Genomic DNA, 15,971 nt, shown 5'->3' on the forward strand with positions numbered 1-15,971 from the left:
ATTCGAAGGGAAGGACTAATGATCAGACAATGTATGTTAGAAATCCAACCATGGGGTGTTGGAGGTACATGACACATAATTCCTATAGACTCACCAGTCTTTGTGAGGAGCAGGTTGTCCAAGTGTCTGTCTCCTACACCCAGGATGTATGTGATGACACAGTAACCAGCTGAAACAAGAAAGAGTAGAGGAAAGACAAAAAAAAAAGATGTGTCATCCCAAAACGCACTTTAAATGAACGTCACCCACGCCAAGGCCAGGGATTGGTCAGAGACAGTGAGGTGGGAGGGTGTTATTGGTAGTAGACTCACCACAGCTCTTGACGTAGGTGTCCATCACCTCAGGGCTGATGCCATAGGGCCCCTTTTCACTGGGGGCGTGTTTTCTGAAAAAACTCTGGAGAGACACAAATCAAATGGCATTTGTCACATGCGCCGAATACAACGGGTGTACCATGAAATGCTTACTTACAAGCCCTTAACCTGCAATGCAGTTAAGAAAAATAAGAGTTAAAAAAAAAAAAAATTTAGTAAATATTTTCTTAAGTATAATAATAAACACGATCACTTACAACAAGTTAGGCCAGAAAAGACATCACAAGACGTGTCTGCACAGACATGCACAGAGCAAAGACGCTAGACAGCAAATAATGCTAACAGTCTCTTAGCCATGGGTACAGTAAATTCCTACCTGGATGTTTCCTTCAGTGGCCAGGACCTCAGCCACAGGCACTGACTGGACAAACTGCATGAACCCTGGAGGAAGGACAGCACACAGGTCAGAGGTCACTTCACACATGTCCTGACCCAGTGTTCTAATCGATAGCTACATCGGTGGTGCTCACCATGCTTGGTGCTTGTGGCCAGCACTTTGTAAGGAGTCAACTTCAGGTCCAGGTTCTCTTTCCTGAGCAACTGAGAGAGAGAATTTACATAATTCACACTACGCCGACTCTTAACCTTCTCTAGAACCTTCTAGGCGAGGCTGAAATATAGACAACAGCCTGTGTATTTACATTTCAGTCATTGAGCAGACGCTTTTATCCAAAGCGACTTACAGCAAGTTTGCAATAAGGCAATACGATAATAATACAGTAATAATATGCTTGTTTCAGACCATGTCCATAATAATAAATACAGTATTATGTTTATACGATAATGACATGGTAATCATGCTAGTTCCTGACCTTGTCCATGAGAGAGATGATCTGTAGGATGAGCTGGTCTTGTCTCAGGTCGTCTCCGTGTTTAAAGATGACAGGGTACATCGCCCCATCCTCCGCCTTGAAGATCAGCTTGGCTGGCATCAGGGCGCTCTATAATACACGCACAGATGCACAGCGATGAGGTAAGAACACGTATAAAAAGGCACATTAGCGTACAAACACAGCAGCACGTACAAAAACAACCGCCAAATACCTGCTACATACCAAACCAAAAGAAGAGGGAGAGAAAGGGAGGATGAAGGAGGAGGAAGAAAATAAGAGGGGTAAGTCCGAGAGGGAGGAGAAGAAGGACAGCGTTGGGAAGGAAGAATAGACAGCGAAGGGAGATGGACAGACGGTGCACCTTGAAGAGCGTGGCGGTGTCTGGTACGATGCCTCGGATTCGGACCGAGGGTTCCAGGGGTAGCGGGATGGGGTCAATCTCACACAGGTTCACCTTCTCGTTGTCCGCCAGCAGAGCCTGCAGTCGCTCCGTCTGAAACACGGGTGGGGCAGTGTCAACCGGCAATCGTAAACACCGGTCGCGGGGAAGACCTGGGTCGCGTTCATTAGGCACCAAAACGGAAGAAAACGGACTGACACAGGGAGGAGCGGACGAGTGCGTCATAGGTCTCTCGTACCTTCTTCTTGCGGTTGCCGCTCTCTCTCTGCACGGCCTTCATCAGCTGCACCAGCCTGTCCACAAACGTCTGTTGGGACGCCAGGAGAGACCGCATCACCCTCACACTTTTATCACCCTAGAGAGGGGGAGAGAGAGAGAGAGAGAGAGAGAGAGAGAGAGAGAGAGAGAGAGAGAGAGAGAGAGAACAGAGAGAACAGAGAGAACAGAGAAGAAAGTAGGACAATGAAAGACGGGGAAATGAGTTACACTCATGGGTTACCGAGCAAAAATACTTGCTTGGCGTTTTTTTCCCTCAACATACTGCGCTGTATCATTCACTGCACAAGGAAATTCATAGTCCTGAAAATGTAAATTAACGGAAGGATATGAGATATGAGGCGTGTTGAAAGTCTAACCTTGAGCAGTGCTTGGCTAAACCTCCCAATGACGTTGAGGTACATCTTGTGGGTTTTAAGGTCTCTCTGCTGGGTGTCTTGGTCCTCACACTCCACTATTACATACCTGAGGGAGCACACACAGATTTAGTACACACATTCGTTTATATATGCACGCACGCGCACAGACACACACTAATTGATCCTCACCAGTACAGGTAGTTGGCCAGTGTTGAGTTCTTACAGGCACGGGAGATGAGGAAGGTACACAGGTCCTGCTGTAGAAACACAGAACAAACATTACTACCTCTCTCTTCAGACAAACATCTGTCCTTTCCTTTCTCCTGGACACTTTTTACCTCGGGATTCTCACTGTCCGCCCCTTCCTTTCCATTCGGGACAGGTGAGGGCACTGCTGGAGCAGTCAAGATCTGGGAACTGGAGACATGCAGACAGTTCATGTTACACTGTTAGAACACAGTTAAATAGCACAGCAGACAAATCTGTAGGGGCCAGGAGTTTTTTTTTTACTTGTCCAACACCGGCCAACTACCTGACCAGAATAAACTCAGGGCCCTAGGCTATAAATTAGGGCAAGAGTTTTCCCTGATTCGGTCACAACTTTCAACCCTCCACCTCGACCCCCCTCTAACCTGTCTAGGTCCCCCAGGGTGGAGCTCTCTGCCAGGCCCTGGCTGTCCCGCTTGCCTCCTGGCTCCAGCCCACACTGGATGTCGTTGAAGTTCTCATATTTCAGAGCCTGGACCAGCTGGAGAAGGTACATCAGCAGGTCCTGGAGCACAGGGAGAGCGATACGTAGATGTGTGTGTGTGTGTGTGTGTAGTACATGTACACACACACTCAAAAGTTTGGGGTCACAGAAATGTCCTTGTTTTTGAAAGAAAAGCAAAAAAATGTGTCCATTAAAATAACATCAAATTAAGCAGACATTGTTAATGTTGAAAATGACTATTGTAGCTGGAAACAGCTGATTTTCAATGGAATATCTACATAGGCCCATTATCAGCAACCATCACTCCTGTGTTCCAATGGCACGTTGTGTTAGCTAATCCAAGTTTATCATTTTATGTTAGCACAGCTGAAAACTGTTGTTCTGATTAAAGAAGCAATAAAACTGGCCTTCTTTAGACTAGTTGAGTATCTGGAGCATCAGCATTTGTGGGTTCGATTACAGGCTCAAAATGACCAGAAACAAATAACTTTATTCTGAAACTCGTCAGTCTATTCTTGTTCTGAGAAATGAAGGCTATTCCATACGAGAAATTGCCAAGAAACTGAAGATCTCGTACAACGCTGTGTACTACTCCCTTCACAGAACAGCGCAAACTGGCTCTAACCAGAATAGAAAGAGGAGTGGGAGGCCCCAGTGCATAACTGAACAAGAGGACAAGTACATTAGAGTGTCTAGTTTGAGAAACAGACACCTCACAAGTCCTCAAATGGCAGCTTCATTAAATAGTACCCGCAAAACACAACGTCTCAATGTCAGCAGTGAAGAGGTGACTCCGGGATGCTTGCTTTCTAGGCAGAGTTGCAAAGAAAATGCCATATCTCAGACTGGCCAATAAAAAGAAAAGATTAAGATGGGCAAAAGAACACAGACACTGGACAGAGGAACTCTGCCTAGAAGGCCAGCATCCCGGAGTCGCCTCTTCACTGTTGACGTTGAGACTTGTGTTTTGCGGGTACTATTTAATGAAGTTGCCAGTTGAGGACTTGTGAGGCGTCTGTTTCTCAAACTAGACACTCTAATGTACTTGTCCTCTTGCTCAGTTGTGCACCGGGGCCTCCCACTCCTCTTTCTACTCTGGTTAGAGCCAGTTTGCGCTGTTCTGTGAAGGGAGTAGTACATAGAGTTGTACAAGATCTTCAGTTTCTTGGCAATTTCTTGCATGGAATAGCCTTCATTTCTCAGAACAAGAATAGACTGACGAGTTTCAGAAGAAAGGTCTTTGTTACTAGCCATTTTGAGCCTGTAATCCAACCCACGAATGCTGATGCTCCAGACCCTCAGCTAGTCTAAAGGCCAGTTTTATTGCTTCTTTAAATCAGAGCAACAGTTTTCAGCTGTGCTAACATAATTGCAAAAGGGTTTTCTAATGATCAATTAGCCTTTTAAAATGATAAACTTGGATTAGCTAACACAACGTGCCATTGGAACACAGGAGTGATGGTTGCTTATAATAGGCCTCTGTACGCCTATGTAGATATTCCATTAAAAAAAAATCTGCCGTTTCCATCTATAATAGTCATTTACAACATTAACAATGTCTACACTGTTTTTCTGATCAATTTGATGTTATTTTAAAAACGGACAAAAAATGTGCTTTTCTTTAAAAAATAAGGACATTTCTAGGTGACCCCAAACTTTTGAACGGTAGTGTACACGGCTCTGCTGTGTCACTCCCCCTCCCCCCACTCACACACAACCCAACACACCCCCTCTCTCTTCACCGCCCCCTCCACCTACCTCGTCGTCGGCCTGCTGCAGCCTGGTCACAGCGTAGCGCCGCACGGTGGGGTTGGTGAACTGGGAGGAGAGCAGCTCTAGGGAGTCCTCTACATCCATGGGCCTCCACTTCCCGAGCAGCTCCAGAGCCTGCTTAGCCTCCCCGGGCAGCGCCCAGTTCACACACTTTAGGAACTTAGTCAGTGCCTGGAGGGGAGAGGGAAGAGGAGGGGCTCTTAGGGAATTAGCTTAGGCAAGTGTGTCAACACTCATGGAGTTTTGTTTGAGTGTTGTTGTGGTGAACATAGGGCTCTGGGGTTTTCCTGACCCCGTGACTTAACCAAGAAAAACTCAGGGCCCCAGTTATACTGGGACAATGCTAATCTAGGATTCTTCCCTGGTCAGGTTACGAGGTCAGGAACTCTATGGGCCCTAGATGCTGTCCAACTTTGTTTCCATTTTGTAGGGAAATGTATTCTGCTATAAACATGCACATACTGTGTGTCTACATACTTTAAGTCACAAATAAATGGACTAAAGGACAACCATAAAAGGACTTCAAACTTAGCAGGATACACACCTTCTCCTGAGTGGTGAGGTAGTAACGGAACTTCCACACCAGGTCCTGTTCCTCTGAGCTCAGCTGCTTGGTCGGAGGGTAATTCACTATGACCTGTAGAGAGAGAGACACACACACACACACACACACACACACACACACACACGATTGAGTCTACTGCTAAAATCCCACACAGACACACATACAGTTGTGGTTGACTAATGGTACTAACGTTGAGCTGATCTCGTGTGGCAGCGTTGGGCTTCAGGTCGTGGTCCGACGGGCCACTCCGAAGGCTACGGGCCAATTTATGGTGCTTGCTCTCCACAAGGTTCTCCTATGGCAGGGGCAGAGGGACATTATAAATGATTAATACATTAAACTCAATACATATATGTCAATATTGATATGTTGAAAATAAAACAAATCTCCATTCTAACCCTGTGTGTGTGTGTGTGTGTGTGTGTGTGTGTGTGTGTGTGTGTGTGTGTGTGTGTGTGTGTGTCTCTCTTACCATGCACATCTGAGGGTCAGGGACTTTAACGATGTCAGCGCTGGTGAGCACCGGTGAGGCGTCATCTCCATCCTGGAGGGGGAGGAGTTAGTCAGTAAGCCAATCAGCTACCACATCACCACAGCAATCAAACCCTTTCAGAATTATGACAACAGCTCAATGTCACAACCATGTATGTGTGTGTGTAATATATATATATATATATATATATATATACTTACCTTCTCATAATAGACAATACTGTACTCTGGCTTTTCTCCAGTTTTGACACGAGGAAACTCCACCATAAGATACATGAAGTTGGAGCTACGCTTCTCACTCTGTGGGAACACACAAACATAAGAGGCTGACTGACTTTAGATAAGAGGTCTCGGCAGAAATGAGTGATGGCCTTTACATATAAAGTACGTCATGTTATGTGTCACACATAAAGCATCTGTGATGAGGCTATTCAAATCAAACTTTATTTGTCACATGCTCCGAATGCAACAAGTGTAGACCTTACCGTGAAATGCTTACTTACAAGCCCCTAACGAACAGTGCAGTTCAAGAAGAGTTAAGAAAATATTTACCAAATAGACTAAAGTAAAAAAGAATCATAAAAAGTAACACAATAAGAATAACAGGGCTATATACAGGGGTACAGGTTAGTTGAGGTAATTTGTACATGTAGGTTGGGGTGAAGTGACTATGCATAGATAATAAACGGCTAGTAGCAGCAGTGTACAAAAGGGGGGGTCAATGTAAATAGTCCGGGGGGGGCAATTTTATTAATTGTTCAGCAGTCTTATGGCTTGGGGGTAGAAGCTGTTGAGGAGCCTTTTTGGTCCTAGACTTGGCGCTCTGGTACCGCTTGCCGTGCGGTAGCAGAGAAAACAGTCTATGACTTGGGTAACTGGAGTCTCTGACAATTTTATGGGCCTTCCCTGACACCGCCTATTATATAGGTCCTGGATGGAAGGCAGCTTGGCCCCAGTGATGTACTGGGCCGTATGTACTACCCTCTGTAGCGCCTTATGATCAGATGCCGAGCAGTTGCCATATCAGGCGGTGATGCAACCGGTCAGGATGCTCTCGATGGTGCAGCTGTAGAACCTTTTGAGGATCTGGGGACCCATGACAAATCCTTTCAGTCTCCTGAGGGGGAAAAGGTTTTGTCGTGCCCTCTTCACGGCTGTCGTCTTGGTATGTATGGACCATGATAGTTCGATGTTAATGGGGGCCTGTTTGGCCCGCCTTTTCCTGTAGGCCACGATCAGCTCCTTTGTCATGCTCACAGTGCGAGAGAGGTTGTTGTCCTGGCACCACACTGCCAGTTCTCTGACCTCCTCCCTATAGGCCGTCTCATCGTTGTCGGTCATCAAGCTTACCACCGTTGTGTCGTCAGCAAACTTAACGATGGTGTTGGAGTCGTATTTGGCCACGCAGTCGTGGGTGAACAGGGAGTACATGAGGGGACTAAGTACGCACCCCTGAGGGGCCCCAGTGTTAAGGATCAGCGTGGCAGACATGTTGTTGCCTACTCTTACCACCTGGGGGCGGCCCATCAGGAATTCCAGGATCGAGTTGCAGAGGGAGGTGTTTAGTCCCAGAGTCTTTAGCTTAGTGATGAGATTCATGGGCACTATGGTGTTGCATGCTGAGCTGTAGTCAATGAACAGCATTCTCAAATAGGTGTTCCTTTTGTCCAGGTGGGAAAGGGCAGTGTGGAGTGCGATTGAAATTACATCATCTGTGGATCTGTTGAGGCGGTATGCAAATTGGAGTGGGTCTAGTGTGTCCGGGAGGATGCTGTTGATGTGAGCCATGACCAGCCTTTCAAAGCACTTCATGGCTACTGAAGTGAGTGCTACGGGGCGGTAATCATTTAGGCAGGTTACCTTCACTTCTTTGGGCACAGGGACTACGGTGGTCTGCTTGAAGCATGTAGGTATTACAGACTCTGTCAGGGAGAGGTTGAAAATATCAGTGAAGACACTTGACAGATGGTCCGCACATGCTTTGAGTACACCTCTTGGTAATCTGTCTGGCCCAGCGGCTTTGTGAATGTTGACCTGTTTAAAGGTTTTGTTCACATCGACTACTGAGAGCGTTATCACACAGTCATGCAGAACAGCTGGTGCTCTCGTGCATGCTTCAGTGTTGTTTACCTCGAAGCAAGCATAAAAGGCATTTAGCTCGCATCACTGGGAAGCTCATGTCTGGGTTTCCCTTTGTAGTCCGTAATAGTTTTCAAGCCCTGCCACATCCGACGAGCGTCAGAGCCGGTGTAGTAGGATTCAATCTTAATTCTGTATTGACACTTTGCTTGTTTGATGGTTTGTCTGAGGGCATAGCGGGATTTCTTATAAGCGTCCGGATTAGTCTCCCGCTCCTTGAAAGCGGCAGCTCTAGCCTTTAGCTCGATGCAGATGTTGCCTGTAATTCATGGCTACCGGTTGGGATATGTACGTACGTTCAGGTGATTGTAAGTGTGTATGGTTTACAGTATAAGGCATCAACTATTTTAAAACTGATCCCAGATCCTCTACTAACTCACCTCGTTGATCATCTCTATCTCTCTGAAGGTCAGGCGGTCCAACCAGTCTACCTTCACCATGTGACCCTGCCGGTGGGCCTTGGTCAGCTAGAAGGAGAGAAAGAAAGAGGGATGGATGGAGGGAGGGAAGGGAGGGAAAGAAAGAAGAGGAGAGATTGAGAGGTTAGGAATAAAGGATGCAATAGAGGTGGAGCAGAGATGTGCAGAAAGCTAGCTCGGCCAATCAGAGCGCAGCTTGGTGCCAGTGGCCAATCCAGTGCAACGGAAGCACCGAACACACACTCAGCAGCCAATCCGCTCAGTCACTGTGGGTGACAGGGGCACACAAGCACACCATTCACCAGGGCTATTAGAGCTCACTCTGAACTTGGTACAGACAGTTTCCAGTATTTTACAGCCAGTCAACACACCCATGGGGCACCATTAATTCCTTTTATTTTGACTTCAGCTTGATAAAATGGTCAGTGGGTCTAATTCTTAGTAAATTACTACAAAATGAAAACCAACACATCAAAGGCTAATGACACATTAGTGCAAGATTTAAATCGGGGTTTCCAAAACTCTGTCCATCAGGACCCCAAGGGGTGCACGTTTGGGTTTTTGCCCTAGCTCTACACAGCTGATTCAAATAATTAACTAATCATCAAGCTTTGATCATTTGAATAAGTTGTGTAGTGTTACGGCCAAATCCAAAGCATGCACCTCTTGGGGTCCCGAGCACCGAGTTTAGGAAACCCTGATTTTAAGTATATGCATTATACCAAGGTGGTGCTTCTGAGTTGTTTCTCTTGTAAAATGGCAGGGGTGTTTGAAGCACCATATTCCTAACAAACATTAACAAGCCACACACACACACAAATTCAGCAAGGAGTAGCTATAGGGCCTAATATGTGCACCAACAAAGAAATAGACACAAACACACACAGGCCTACACACACAGGCCTACACACACATCCAGCATTCCGACCCCATCTCCCCTCCTTCCAACCCCTAGTACTCACATCACTGAGAAACTCCAGGTCAGGGGCCTGGAATAGACAGTGATTTAGACTGGTCCTTTCACAGGAGTACATCACACACTCTCTCCGCCGTCAAACACACAAACCCAAACCCCAAACTCCAGGGGACCCCGGACCCTGTGCTTACCTTGGCCAGTCGCCCCATCTGGTCCTCTGCCAGACTGCTGCTGGTCCTCCCTGGGGTGCTGGTGGGCTCCCCTCCGTCCCCCTCCACCCCCGGCCACACCTTCAGGTCATGCATGCCCTGCCGGAACATCCTGAGAGAGAAGGGGAGATGGAGAGGGGACGGGAGATGGCATCAGTCAATGTTCTGGTTGGCTTTCGGAGTTGTCGCCCATCCCAATAATAGCCACATACTTCTTCCATATACAGTCAGCTAGGGTTGGGGTCAATTCAGAAAGTATAATGAAATTCCAATTCTCTTCCATAGTACAGTAATATACAGTATATGGACATATAGTTGCTGAGATGGACTTGGACTCACCCATATTTGCCGAAGAGGGTGACGGTGGTTCCCCCCACAGGGGTGGCTCGGCCCGGTCCGTACACATCCCACACAGTAAGGGCCACCTGGGCACTCTGGGGCAGGTCTGGGTACTTCACTGGCAGCTTCAGCCACTCATTCCAGCTGGGGAAGGGGGAAGAGGAAGGGGGGGAGAGAGAGAGCGAGAGAAGAGGTGATAGGGAGGAGAGACAGGGAGAGAGAAAGTTTACAGAACAGTTCACAAGGACTATATTATTTTGTATATATTATAGTGAGATGGGACTACAATGTGAGATACAAAGACCAACCAGGTCAAAGAGTTGATTACGGTTGCGTTCCAAATGGCACCCTATTCCCTATATTGTGCACCAACCTGGTCAAAAGTAGTGCACTATGTAGGGATTAGGATTTGGGACACAGCCTGGGTGTCACTCACTTCCAGCGTGTACTGAAGGCCTTGTAGGAGGTGCGCACGGGGAGCGCCAGGGGCTTGCCCTCTGCGAACACCTGACAGGTAACATAGAGGTCTGAGCAGTTCTCCTGGTAGAGGCCAGAGAACCGCAACATTGGATCCTGCAGCAGGGCCTTGTAGCTCTTCTGCTCCCGCTTGCCCTCCAAACTGCCTCTGTGTGTGTGGGGGGGGGGGGGGGATCATGTGAAACAGACAGAGGGAAGTAGTTTGACACCACCACCATCACTTGTCATCCTTCCCTTTCAGAAGCAGTATTCTTAGCCACTCTGCTCAGTCAAAGTTCTAAAATATAGACCAAAGAGTGTAGATCAACACTCTGGAGGTCCACAGATCTACGATCACCTGCAAGTGTGTTGACATTTGGCTAAATTAGACGTATTGCCACTAGGCTAAATGACAGGGCATATCCCGGGAACATATCTTTGTACATTCTGCTGTGTTGAGACAACGTTAACAGTCCCCTGACAAAACGCATCACCCTATTATTCCAGTGTGTAACGGCCTAACGGGAAGCGCTACACTGCACGGTTTGTTGGGAATTATGAACGTTATTTACAGGCCACCACAGCGGAGCCCGTTGCTCGTTAAGTGACGTCACGAGAGGAGCCGTGATACTGGTTGAGTCATGGTGTTGCCATGCTCGCTAAGGTAAATAGAAGACAAACAACTAACGTCAGCGCTAGTAATGTAACGAGGTACTTTTGGGACAAGTGTTGCAATCATTTTTCATGCATGTAAAGTGGTATTAGACAACATTAGAGACTCGAGGTGCATTGTAATTGATGTCAACATGCTATCATTTAACAGTACGCAGTTATAGACATAAGTAGGCTAGCTAGGTCACTGAGGTATAACACCTAGGTAGCCAGCTATAGCTACACTGACTGATATTGTTGGCATCAATCAATCACATGTATTTATAAAGCCTTTTTTACAGCAGATGTCAACGTTCTTCTGAGACCCAGCCTAAAACCTAAAAAGAGCAAGCAAAACATTTAAGGAGCGAGCTAGATAGTTAACTTGCTACTTGTACAGTATGGCCCATAAGTAGCCCAAGGTAACAAAATACTTACATTTTTAGTTGAACATTAATGTCCAAGTCACAACTGTAGACATAGTTAAACTTGTCTGTGTCCATCTTATTTACCACATACAAGTAAAAAGCTAGCGAACGTTACTCATAAATTCGCAGAGGCAAATTGGATTGTAGTTAGCAAGCCTTTCCTGACCGTGGGCTAGTTTGGAAGGCCCGAGTGCAAAAATCCCCTTGGTAGCGCACAAACAATAGTTTCTCTAGTTGGCTTGCAAAAATGCTGAAATACAGTCAGTTTACAGACCATCAGTCCGATCGAAATGTGAACTTTTACCGCTTCGATTCACGATAATGACATTATAGCGACACATTTATTTTTGGACTTGATTGTTTTTTTGTGAGCACAACAGTCTGAAGCTGATATCAGGAAAACTTAATCAATCTCTAAGTCACTGTCAATGAGCGGGTGTGTTGCCAATCGTTGTTTTCAAATGTTGATTTAGCTGGTCTGATAGTTCACTTACTTCCTGGATGGGAACATTGGAGGCGGGGTTTACCATGTAATCTTAAAGGGATAGTCAACAGAAGTACATGTATTTAATTCTTTTTTTATTTTTTATTTTATTTAACTAGGCAAGTCAGTTAAGAACAAATTCTTATTTTCAATGACAGCCTAGGATGTTTGGGATTTGAGTTCCATTATAGATTTGCAACACATCTATTAGCAAATGAAATGTTTTACTTTGAATTGTGTATACGTAACCCTGTTCGTTGGTTTTCGGGTTGGATCACATGCCATCATAGGCACTACTAGCACAGTGCTTAAATCGAACTGCATCCCTTGCTCTCCACATCTCCATGGGGCAGTCTTGTGGGGTTATTGTCTTGTGTTGGGGTGATGGGCAGGTTTAAGAGCGTTGGGCCAGTAACCGAAAGGTCGCTGGTTCAAATCCCTGAGCCGACAAGGTGAAAAATCTGTTGATGTGCCCTTGAGCAAGGCACCTAACCCTAATTGCTCCTGTAAGTTACTCTGCATAAGAGTCTGCTAAATGACTAAAATGTATGTTTGAGTCAGCTCAGTCTCTCTTCCTGTGTCTACACAATGTCAAAGCCTAGAAAAGAAGGGTTTGTTTGGGACATGTGGTTTTGGCCAGGTGGAGTTGTTCTTTCCGAGGTAGCGAGTTAACGCTCCCTGAGCCAGAACAAAACATTAGCTCATCTCCTTCCACTTTTGCTGTCAATCTGCAGACAGACAGAGATCATAGGGAAAAACCTGTGATGAGGGAACATGTTTTTCACAATGGACCCCGCGGGCCTCACAATTTGTGTTTTACGCCCGTGTTCCCTCCTACCCCCACAGAAGTCTGGCGGGTGTTGATAGGTCTCCCTCGTCAGCTAGGGGTGCTGCTGACAGCAGGGCCCTGACGTGCTCTGGTCCTGTATTGGTGTGACTCAGTTTGTGCGTATGACAAAGTTGCCCCTGTCTCTCCAGCTCCACAGCTTGACTTGTCACAGTCTGAGGAGGAACATGTCTCGACTCTGGGACCTTGTCACCTCAGTACCCTGTGCACATTATGCGCGCGTCCCAAATGGCACCCTATTCCCTATATAGTGCACTACGTTTGAGCAGGGCCTATATGGCTCTGCCTGGTCAAAAGTACAGCACTAAATATTCTCCCCTCCCAGAACCTAAGGGTCCTATACAATGAGACGATGACAGATGCTGATGGATTCCCACCCTTTGATTGACGTCATTTGAAGAGGTGCTGAGTAGGAAAACCCTCTTAAAACAAAGGAATTTGTGTCACCCATTAGTGTCTTCATGGATGAGCAGTTCATTGGTGACATGAGAGTGAGAGAATCTCCATCCTTTTCCATTTGACATTCCAGAGACCAGGCTGTCACCCTAAAATCATGACACATTTCATCCTAAATTGAAGACTGGGTGTATAAAAGCCTACAAATGCATACCTGCCACCTGCCTGCAGCAGCCATAGCAGCAGCCAGTGTAAAGGTAAAATAGTCTAATCCTGTCCTTTATGAGCTTCCTCTTCCCGAACATCCAGCGTCTCTGTCTCTGCTCCTCTGGCGGGGTGCTGCTGGACAGGGCCCGCATGAGGTCACAGATTGGAGACACGGCTGCACGCCATGACATCGTACACATGAGCTCATCCAAATGAGGTAGACTGGGGTCAGTGGAGGCAGTAGGCCGCTGACTTCATCTGCAGTACGCATCTGTGTTTGCACGTAAGAACGTCTTAGTAACCACATAGTAACACATCTGGTAGTAAAAGGTAACACAGCTAGTCACTCACTGGTACTTTTTTCCTCAGGTGGAATCCTTAGTAAGATAGTAATGAAGATATTTCACTTCAATCCCAATATGGAAATCCTATGTGAATGAATACAGAAAGAGTTTGGATTTTAATCAGTGGAGTTAAATCATGTTAGCCATTTATTCCTCTCTCTGTTACTGGTTCTCCACAGGCCTCCCCTTCCTCTCTATCTCTCTCTCCCTCTCCTCTTTCTCACTTCCCTCCTTCCTCTCACCTCTCTCTTAGCTTCCAAGTCTTAGTCATTTTAGGATGTGTCAGTGTTTCTATCATTTTAGAGGTCATGCCCACTGGAGCGAAGAGGTGCTGATCTCCAGATTGCCAAGGCGGTGCCAAGACACAGACTTTTCCTCATGCCCCCCCAAACCCAACCCTGTGACACCCCACATGCCCCACACCCCTGTGTCGACCCTGGTCGGTCCTCGTGATGGAGCTAACTAACCCCACCTCCACCCTGTACGCTGCGGTCGTAAAGATGTTGGGGTATAAATCGAGGTGGAAGAGAGGAATCAGAAAACTCTGAGAACTAGAATCTAGAATCTAGAACTATAAAACGAGAACTAGAACATGAAGATGATGGACTCCATTGTTGGGAGAAACTGGCCACTGACCTTCCTGGCTGGGACACTGCTCTGGACCAGCTGCCTTGCGGCTCCTATGCAGTGCCACTTCAACTCCAAAGGTAAGCAAAGCCATGCTCTGGGATAGGGTGTTTAGCGTTAATCTGAAGGCATTGGGCCTGTTGAAGGAATTTCAAGTTCAGAGTAGATTCTTATTACCCAGTGATTCAGGGTATAATTCAGGTTTGTTCTTCTTAAATGAAAGTCCATCGTCAACACTTCCAATCCTAGGAAGACTGCTTTTGGTACTAAATTACTTGTTTGTGTTAAAGTTGTGATTTTATAAATTGAAGTTGAAGTTTTGTGGATAAAGGAAGCTTGGTTTATGTATGATTGGGGTAACACCTTTGGCGGGGTCTCTCTCTACCCTAGCGCTGTGTGTGTACGAGGGGAGACACTACTCTCTGGGGGAGTCCTGGATGGAGGACGGCTGTCTGCAGTGTACCTGTCTGCACCCTGTCGGCGTCGGCTGCTGCGAGACGTGAGTACACTACGCGCCTGTGATCAATGTGCCTTTCTGGGTTGTTGTATTTAGATTTATAGCGGTGGGAATAGGAACGTGATTGCCATGGTTGGGAGAAGCTTGCGATGCAATACAGCCGTGAAATTTGTGTCCAGGCGCAGAGGTCCTTGTAAGGAAATTTAGCTTTTTATTCTCTAAATATCTGATAATTATGTTTTTTTTATTTGAAAATAAATGCAAGGAATTATATTCCCCTGGCTCTGAAATGCTTAGAGCTGTTCTACATTATCTATGTGGCGTTGTTACTTCAGGATATTCATATTGTCATCATCATGCTTTCAGAGAAAGCATATATGTAAAGCAAGCCATTGAAAATGTTTAGACTACAAGCTCAACAACCCCTCTCTCTCCGTACAGGGTGCATCACCCGGTGGACTTCCCAGGGTGGTGCGAGGTTCGGGTGGACACTCTGACCTGTAAGATGACCCTCGTTCAGAGCGCTGACCCCCGCCTGCCCTGCAGACCCGGGAATGGACACTACCAAGACCCCAGCCACGGTTCACTGGAACACTACTTGCAGCTAGCGGAGTAGACAGGGACGGAATCACAGTCGGACAGTGGAGGCTGGTGGAGGGAGAAATCGAAGAACGGGCTCATTTAATTCCAGCCATTACAAGGAGCCTGTTCTCCGATTTAAAGTGGCACCATCCTCCACTGAAGTCGGACGATCACCTCCCTCCACCCGTCTGTCTGTGTACTTCAAACGCTCCATTCTCACATGTTGCAGACCCGTAATTTGTTAACATTTTAACCTCATGAATATTACAATATACTGTACCATAAGCAGAAAAGTATACTCAGTTGGAATGCAGAGGTGAGCCCACATAATGTGATCCCACATTTATGGCACCCTGTAATGCTCTACTGTAAATATCAACTCTTATAGTAATATATAACAATTCTTGTCGTATTTGTTCTGTATTGCAGTTATATTCAGTTATCCTCTAAATAAAATTCTCATTCAGTGAAACTTTTGTTGATTTGCGTGTTAAAAGCAGTCTCTTCACGGCAAACTCGAAACCCACTTTTTAATTCATGATTCACATCGTTGGACAGTCTTTCGTTCACAATGAAAAAATACAATAGAATACAACTGTAGAGCACAAAGCTCTTGAATATGAAATACAAAAAAATGGAGTGACAAATCAATGGACTGTATTTTTGGGGGTTTTGAATGAAGGGAT

The 15,971-nt window shown here is 46.2% G+C and overlaps 2 protein-coding genes across 6 annotated transcripts in view; one reads left to right on the forward strand and one right to left on the reverse strand.

The window, feature by feature from the left end:
• The window catches only part of LOC115198424 (phosphatidylinositol 3-kinase catalytic subunit type 3), a 15,968-nt gene extending 4,170 nt beyond the window's left edge, over positions 1-11,798 (reverse strand). The window contains exons 1-22 of one of the 3 annotated variants that reach the window (XM_029760347.1): positions 11,352-11,798; positions 10,243-10,431; positions 9,807-9,950; positions 9,450-9,579; positions 9,305-9,331; positions 8,304-8,390; positions 5,986-6,084; positions 5,765-5,836; positions 5,483-5,587; positions 5,272-5,364; positions 4,713-4,898; positions 2,875-3,014; positions 2,581-2,659; positions 2,432-2,496; positions 2,243-2,348; positions 1,846-1,962; positions 1,569-1,700; positions 1,187-1,315; positions 845-914; positions 691-755; positions 312-396; positions 95-169 (exon numbers count right to left, since the gene is read on the reverse strand). In XM_029760347.1, coding sequence (XP_029616207.1) covers positions 95-169; positions 312-396; positions 691-755; positions 845-914; positions 1,187-1,315; positions 1,569-1,700; positions 1,846-1,962; positions 2,243-2,348; positions 2,432-2,496; positions 2,581-2,659; positions 2,875-3,014; positions 4,713-4,898; positions 5,272-5,364; positions 5,483-5,587; positions 5,765-5,836; positions 5,986-6,084; positions 8,304-8,390; positions 9,305-9,331; positions 9,450-9,579; positions 9,807-9,950; positions 10,243-10,431; positions 11,352-11,416 — 2,260 coding nt within the window. In that variant the 5' untranslated portion in view covers positions 11,417-11,798. Of the gene's footprint in view, positions 1-94; positions 170-311; positions 397-690; positions 756-844; positions 915-1,186; positions 1,316-1,568; positions 1,701-1,845; positions 1,963-2,242; positions 2,349-2,431; positions 2,500-2,580; positions 2,660-2,874; positions 3,015-4,712; positions 4,899-5,271; positions 5,365-5,482; positions 5,588-5,764; positions 5,837-5,985; positions 6,085-8,303; positions 8,391-9,304; positions 9,332-9,449; positions 9,580-9,806; positions 9,951-10,242; positions 10,432-11,351 lie in introns of all 3 variants that reach the window. The other 2 variants (XM_029760346.1, XM_029760348.1) reach the window with 2 other exon arrangements.
• LOC115198425 (prostate-associated microseminoprotein-like) lies at positions 10,610-15,757 on the forward strand. 3 transcript variants are annotated; one of them, XM_029760350.1, is made up of 4 exons: positions 10,610-10,973; positions 13,923-14,326; positions 14,637-14,745; positions 15,145-15,757. In XM_029760350.1, exons 2-4 carry the CDS (start codon positions 14,212-14,214, stop codon positions 15,317-15,319), a joined length of 399 nt encoding a protein of 132 aa, XP_029616210.1. In that variant the 5' UTR covers positions 10,610-10,973; positions 13,923-14,211; the 3' UTR covers positions 15,320-15,757. The 3 variants fall into 3 exon arrangements, with proteins under 3 accessions (XP_029616210.1, XP_029616211.1, XP_029616209.1); XM_029760351.1 differs by having other exon boundaries at positions 10,610-10,926; XM_029760349.1 differs by lacking the exon at positions 10,610-10,973 and having other exon boundaries at positions 12,336-14,326.
• Positions 15,758-15,971: the final 214 nt, after the last annotated feature.

Source organism: Salmo trutta, chromosome 8 (assembly GCF_901001165.1).
Source record: "Salmo trutta chromosome 8, fSalTru1.1, whole genome shotgun sequence".
In the NCBI taxonomy this organism is placed as follows: domain Eukaryota; kingdom Metazoa; phylum Chordata; class Actinopteri; order Salmoniformes; family Salmonidae; genus Salmo; species Salmo trutta.

Bases quoted from the DNA above. Each gene is read 5' to 3' on its own strand.
- LOC115198425 (XM_029760350.1), top strand. From the start codon at position 14,212: ATGAAGATGATGGACTCCATTGTTGGGAGAAACTGGCCACTGACCTTC. The intron at 14,327-14,636 runs GTAAGCAAAGCC...TCTCTACCCTAG, and splicing joins GTGCCACTTCAACTCCAAAG to CGCTGTGTGTGTACGAGGGG. The intron at 14,746-15,144 runs GTGAGTACACTA...CTCTCCGTACAG, and splicing joins GGCGTCGGCTGCTGCGAGAC to GGTGCATCACCCGGTGGACT.